The sequence below is a fragment of the Natrix helvetica genome, assembly GCF_964273705.1.
Source record: "Natrix helvetica genome assembly, chromosome: Z".
Lineage (NCBI taxonomy): Eukaryota > Metazoa > Chordata > Lepidosauria > Squamata > Natricidae > Natrix > Natrix helvetica.
The window spans coordinates 16,861,651-16,868,884 of record NC_138554.1 but is presented as its reverse complement, the minus strand read 5'-3'; the positions used below and the strand labels follow the sequence as shown (position 1 = coordinate 16,868,884).

At 37.1% G+C, this 7,234-nt stretch overlaps 1 protein-coding gene across 1 annotated transcript; it reads left to right on the top strand.

The window, feature by feature from the left end:
* Positions 1-4,678: 4,678 nt before the first annotated feature.
* On the top strand, positions 4,679-5,641 carry LOC309401316 (olfactory receptor 11G2-like; the record flags this gene model as incomplete). Its single annotated transcript, XM_081970384.1, has 1 exon — positions 4,679-5,641. The coding sequence occupies one exon, from the start codon at positions 4,679-4,681 to the stop codon at positions 5,639-5,641; it is 963 nt and encodes a 320-aa protein (XP_081826510.1).
* Between the last annotated feature and the right edge of the window lie 1,593 nt (positions 5,642-7,234).

The following is a 7,234-nucleotide window of genomic DNA, read 5'->3' as shown; positions in this document are numbered from 1 at the left end:
CGGGCCGAACTGGCAGCAACCCACCTCTGGAAATGAAGTATTACTTTGTAAGTAGTTCTCTAGCGCTTTTGTACCAATTTTATGCTAACTTCACTTCATCAATCAATGTGAAACCACTTTCTTAGAAATTTTGAACACCTGAAAATTAGCAAAATCAATCTTTGAGGCCAGCTGGGATTTTTATACGGAGTTCCATCTTTGCTTAGACTTAAAATATATTTATTTATGGAATATTTATTTAGATCTTTTTATAATGGGAGATACTCTGCTCTTCTGGAAGAGAAGAAAGAAATGATGGGCAACAAACTCCTTTGGATGTCTAGAAAAGCATGAATAATATGGGCATATTTACTCCTCCTGCTCAATACCATCTGCCACTAGGCCATTTTTTTTTGCTTAATCTAAGGGTATCTAATCTTGTTTTCCCCAAAATTGATTTGCAGTGACTGATCCTAACTTGAAAGGGTCAAAGCTTTCATGGTTCACCTTAGAACTTCTGAGGCTCTTGGATTTACTTTGTATTCCTCCAATAGTTCTGCTGCCATGGGTTTCCTGTTGAACCTCAGTGATCTTCTTTGGTTAAATAGTCCTATTGATCACCATTGTAGACATGCTGTTCTAATAGTTGTTATGCTGTAATGCAGATATGAGAGCAAGAAGACAGCAGTTCAGCCAGTCAAAAATGAATGTACAAATCAGTAAAATAAGATAAAGTGTTTGCATAAAACTTGCAATAAGCACTTAGTTTGAAGCTCAAAAACTAGTAAAGGGAACGATTTTCCTTTCTGTTGATGGAAATGCTGATAATTAATCTCCATCCCCATTTAGAGTATAGCAGCCGATCTTTCAGAGTGAAGAGGGAATCGGCCGTTGATTTCCTCAAATAATTGACAAAATATTTCTGCCAATTCAAATGTCACAGAATCTCCTTGTGGGTTTTCTGGATTTGAACAGTCTAATTAATTTATCTCCTAAACCTTTGAGTTTAAAACCATTGACATCATTTAACACCAGCCTATGGAATTCCTGTTCCTGAAAATCTCCAAAATTTATCCAGGATATTCAATTGGCAACTGTTCTTGACCTCATCCATCAGCTTCTGTGTTCTTTATAATGCTTTATTGGATAAGGAGTGTTCAACTGATATTGCTAGTAGATGGTATAAATAAAAGCTGTGGCTTTATCCTTGCACACAACAAGCCTGTTCACACCAATGTTTTAGGTCCATGTTGGATAACATTCTCCTGCTTAATGCAAAAAGGATTTGGGGTTTTGTTTTGGGTTTTTTTGCTAGTAGAACCCAATGAGGATCTTCTGGCAGCATAACACATTTTTAAAAAAATAGATGTGGCATTTAGTGATTTTTGACCATACTTCTAGCAATTCAAAATTTCAGTCATAATTGAGCTCATTTTAATTGACCTGTTTATGCAAGCTGATCTCATCCTGATTCTTAATCTGCAGTTGGCAGAAGACAGGAATAAACAGGGCTCTATCACACAAACCTGTCCTGTTGAGTGAAGGAGTGGAACTAATGGTAAGTGATCACTATCATCCCTGAGAAAAAGCAGTGTGTTAATATTTACTAGAAACTTGCAAAGCATTCAAAGAGATAGCTATGTATGGTGATCAGTTTGGGCGCTGCAACATCAAAAGTTGATCAAAAGGAGCTGTTGAATAGAGGGTGGTGCTGAAATTCTACATGTAAATTCTTGGGCTGGGTTATTTGGTTTTTCCTATCAATAAAGTCTCTCCCTAAGCCATTGGCTACATGGTTTTCAGTTTACCTGTGCTACTTCCAGAACATAGATTTTTTTAAACTATTAGGTGTGAGAGAGAGGTATTCATCAGCAGTGTATTTCAGAATTTGAATTTGACCACCTCTCTCAAAAGTGGCAGGCTTATTGAAGGATGTCTACGTTTTGTGAAAAATGAATTTTGCAAGCTTCCCACTTCATTAGACTTTCCCTGTTTCTTGTTTCATTGAGCAAAGTTGTACCATTGGGTGCCCATTCCTCCAGATTTTCTGTAAGAAAATTCAATTGTATCAGAAACTAAAACTGAACAACTATATCCCTGGATATATCTTTATAACCAGAGAAACTCCATGATAGCCAGGCAAGGAGATGGAGTGGTGACAAAATGCCACTCCCACAAACTTTCTTGGTTTAATAGCTAAAGTAGGATTCTACTCAGATGCATTAATGTGACTAAAGAGACTCACTTTAAGTCTGATTACTGGCACATTTATTAAATCACTCAGGCTAGTAATGGGAAAGATTTTAACTTGAAAGCAATTTCTTATCTTTTCTTGACCTTCTCTTGTTCTTACTTCAGTCCTCTTTCCAAGTTAGGTTCTCAGATCAAGCCTGAGCTTTCAGCCTACAAAGCTCAAGCTCTGAGATACCTCCTACTAATTTCTGTGATCCTGTTGATGTTCATAGTACTTTGAAAAAGAATAGAATAGAATAGAATAAAATTCTTTATTGGCCAAGTGTGATTGGACAAACAAGGAATTTGTCTTTGGTGCATAGGCTCTCAGTGCACATAAAAAGACAAGATACATCCATTAAGAATCATAAGGTACAACACTTAATAATAGTCATAGTGTTAAGCAATCAGGAAACAATCAATATCAATATAAATTGTAAGGATACAAGCAACAAAGTTACAGTCCTGCAGTCATAAGTGGGAGGAGATGGGTGATAGGAACGATGAGAAGACTAATAGTAATAGTAACGCAGCCTTAGTGAATGGTTTGACAGTGGTGAGGGAATTATTTGTTTAGCAGAGTGATGGCATTCGGGGAAAAATGTTTTTGTGTCTAATTATCTTGGTGTGCTCTATAGCATCATTTTGAGGGTAGGAGTTGAAATAATTTATGTCCAGGATGTTAGAGGTGTGTAAATATTTTCACAGCCCTCTTTTTGACTCGTGCAGTTTACAGGTCCTCAATGGAAGGAAGGTTGGAGGTAATTGTTTTTTTCTGCAGTTCTAATTATCCCTTGAAGTCTATGTCTGTCTTGTTTGATTGCAGAGCCAAACCAGACAGTTATGGAGGTGCAGATGACAGACTCAATAATTCCTCTGTAGAACAGAATCAGCAGCTCCTTGGGCAGTTTGAGCTTCCTGGGTTGGCGCAGAAAGCACATTTTTTGCTGTGCTTTCTTGATGACGTTTTTGATGTTTCCTTTTTCGGTCTTGAGAGATGATAGAACCTAGACATTTGAAGGTCTCTACTGTTGACGCTGTGTTGAAACCAATGTTCTTCCTCTTTACATTGTGGCAGCTCCTTCCTGATGTTTAGTCCTTCTATCTTCCCCCACATTATCTTTGAGTTCAGCTTCAAGTTGAAATGAAAAGAGCATCCCTGTCAGTACTTCGAATCCATGCCCTGTTATCATCCATGTGTGGCTCTGTTGCTTACTCTGATGGCGATGCTAGGTCTGTATCTATATGGCAAGAAGACATAACCTGGAATAACAAAAGGAAGAGCCATCACCAAGACAATGGTGAGATAAAAGAAGTCTGAGGGTGAGGCAGAAATGTAATTTTAGAAAGCGACCCAAACAATGAAAATAAAGGGAAGGAAGAGGAAGATATTCAGGATTGCAAGGTCATATTACTATAACCTTAGAATAAAAGTAGTATTAATATTCATAGCTTTGGTTTCCTTGTCTATCCCACTTTGAAGAGGCAACAGTATTTATCATCTCTTGTGCTATATGGAACAGTTTACTTTGGCTTTAATGGGATATTGCATGTTTTTCAGTGCTCAGAAATATGCAGTGTTGCATAACTCTGAGTTCAAATATGTAGGAAGAAGAAAGTTGTGAGAATGATGTACCTATAGCAGTTGCTGTAGCAGTTGCTGTGTTCCTATAATTCATTCATACTTTCTTTCTTTCTTTCTTTCTTTCTTTCTTTCTTTCTTCCTTCCTTCTTTCTTTCCTTCCTTCCTTCCTTCCTTCTTTCCCTTCCCTCCCTCCCTCCCTCCCTCCTTCCTTCCTTCCTTCCTTCCTTCCTTCCTTCCTTCCTTCCTTCCCTCCTTCCTTCTTATAATATAAAATATGAAATTAAAAGAGCCAAAAATAGGGAACAAAGGGGAGGGAAAGGAGATAGAGAAAAGTATAGGAAAGACGGTTGGGGGGGGGAAGCATTGACTTTGGACTCCCTCTGGTGTAGTACAATAAGATGGTAATATAAAACCTCAATTTTTTCCTTTTCCATAATAGTATTACCTAGCCATTTGTATAAAAATAAACCTATCTAATAGGTAAAACCCAAAATCAAAGATTCACTTTTTTCCACCTCAAGCACAAAGTCTAGAAGTGGTTTCCAAGTAGAAACAAAAGCACTTGTGTTCTTTTCTTTAATCGAAACACTCAATTTGGCCATCTCTGCTAACTCCATAAACTTTTGCAGCCAATACTCTGCCATTCTTGAAAAGTTTTTATTCAAGGGAAGCCTTGGAGAGGAGCTGAGCAGTGTCAGAAAAAAAATCCTTCTTGCTATAAAGGTTATTCATAATCAATTGGCACATAAAAAAATTAAGTTGTCAATTCTGACTGTTCCCCATTTAATTTTTTTTACCTCATGGATAGAAGATTTTAGAAATATTTGTGAATGGTACTTCTTTAACAGTGTGGAACACTGCTTTCCCTCTCTTTGATTTCAGATGGATCTGGCCAATGAGACCACAGTCCAGGAATTCATTTTATTGGGTTTGGAGAGTGGGCAGCAATGGCGATTCTACCTACTTATCCTTTTTAGTTTTACGTACATAATAACTTTGATTGAAAATACCACTATTATCACTCTGGTACATGTAGACGACCACTTAGCTAAGCTGCCCATGTACATCCTCTTGGGAAATTTCTCCTGGTTGGAAATGTGCTATGTGACTACCTCCATGCCTCGTATGATCTTTGATCTGGCTTCCCCTCAGGGAATCATCTCCTTCCAAGCTTGTTTCCTTCAGTTCTACATTTTCTTCTCATGTGGCAGCACTGAATGCTTCTTCCTCTCAGCTATGGCCATGGATCGCTATTTGGCCATTTGCCACCCACTCCGCTACCCAACAATGATGTCTTCAAGAAACTGCTCCAAGCTTGTAGCTGGTTGCTGGATTGCTGGGTTCTTGGGATATGCTGTCCCAGTGACTTTGATCTCCAGACTGTCCTTCTGTGGGTCCAACATCATTGACAATTTTGTGTGTGATCAAGGCCTTCTGTCCCTGGCTTGCCCACCTTTTAAAAATGCTTCCTTTATCAGTCAGATTTCCATGAATATTTTGATTATATTGGGTAACTTTATCTTTGTCGTTATCTCCTATGGCATTGTAACTGCCACACTTGTCAAATCCTCTAACCAACACAGTAGAAAGAAAGCCTTCTCCACCATATCCTTCCATCTCATGGTGGTGATCCTTTTCTATGGTTCTGTGGCAGGAATGTATGTAGCTCCAAGTGGAGACAGTCAGTCACGTGCCACTAAAGTAGTCACCATCTTCTACACTGCTGTTACACCATTTCTCAACCCCATGATCTACTGTCTGAGGAATGATCAGGTGAAGGAGGCCCTGGGCAGGTTGCTGAGAAGGATGGAGCAAAGGATGAGACAGAAAAGTTGGTGTATGTAAAAGAGCTGAGAGTGAGAAAACGAACCAGCAGGTTGTTTAATATTTATGGTGAACTTTTTTTTCTTTGTCTTTTTGAATAGCTTAAAAGCTGAGCGATTAGTTTATTTTTTATTTTTTATTTTTTTATTCTAAACTAAATACAATAAAGGTACCAAATTATATGACATCGAAACAGAACCACATGAATTGGATAAAAGGATAAAAGAAGAGGAAATTGTGAAAGAACAAATGATAAAATGGGCACAGAACTTTGGCTATAATATTGAATTACACAAATGGGAAAAAATTTGGGCAACAAACTTAAAAATGACAACTATCAGTTGCATACAAGGAAAACCAGTGCAAAATGTTTTATAGATGGCACCGGGCACCAACAAGGTTAGCTAAAATATCAACAAATACCTCCCCCAAATGTTGGAAATGTGAATCGATACACGGAACATATTATCATTTAGCCTGTGAGGAGGCTAAATTTTTTTTGGAAAAAGATCAAAAATTGGCTGGAGGCAATAACGGGGGTTAAAATAGAATGGAAACCTGAAATTTCTGATTAGGAATAATGTCTGCGAAATACAAAAAAGAAATCCAGTATTTAATACTACATATAATTACGGCGGCAAGGATTGCCTTTGCCCAGAAATGGAAAAACAAACTAACTCCAAGTGAAGATGAAATAATAAGAAAGGTTATGGATTGTGCTGAAATGGATAAATTAACTAAAGAAATTCAGGGAAAAGAAGAATCAGAATTCTACCAGATATGGGATAAATGGTATAGGTGGTTGGAAGAAAGAAACAAGAATCAATGAAGGAATATAACAAAACTCAAAAATAATAGTTATGAGTAAAATAAGAGAGTTAAGAATGGTGAAATCTAAATGAAATACAATTGAATGGGAAATAATATAAGGTGAGTGGTATTGATTGATAATTGCTACTAGAAAGAACAGCTAGCTCCTATTTGTATTGCATTGTGTAAATGTGTTGTACGTCTAAGTTTTGTGTGTGTGTATTTTACATGTTTGTTAATAAAATTGAAAAATTGAAAAAAAAGCTGAGTAATTAAATGGAATCGAATCAATTCCCTTGGATTGGAATGGAATTAACTGAATAGGATTGGAGTGGATGAAAAAATATAAAGAAAAAAAATTCTCTCAAATGTTTTACACCTGCAACCACATGGTCCAAAATAAACCATGAATACTTTTGGCAAATACATAAGAGAATAAAGAAAGCCACTTCTGCTATTAAGTATATAACTTCATTTCTAACCGTCCCTCCCATTTCAGCATTGTCCTGGCAGATCATCAATAAAAATGTAATAGATTGTCTGCTGTTAATGTATCTTGGGATGAATCATGTGAGTATTCTGTTTTCTGGGGTAATTTAAACATGTAACAAAATTGGGTTGATTGCACAACTTGTGGATATGCATGTACATGGAAGTAGGAGACCAAAGTGAAAAGGAGCATGGGAGGTCCAATAAGATAATGAACATGAAGAGAAAAGTCTTCTATCAATCCGGGGATGAAAGCTATCCATTAAACAGATCTCAGAATCAGATAATTCTGACAGACTTTATTGAAATATAGGC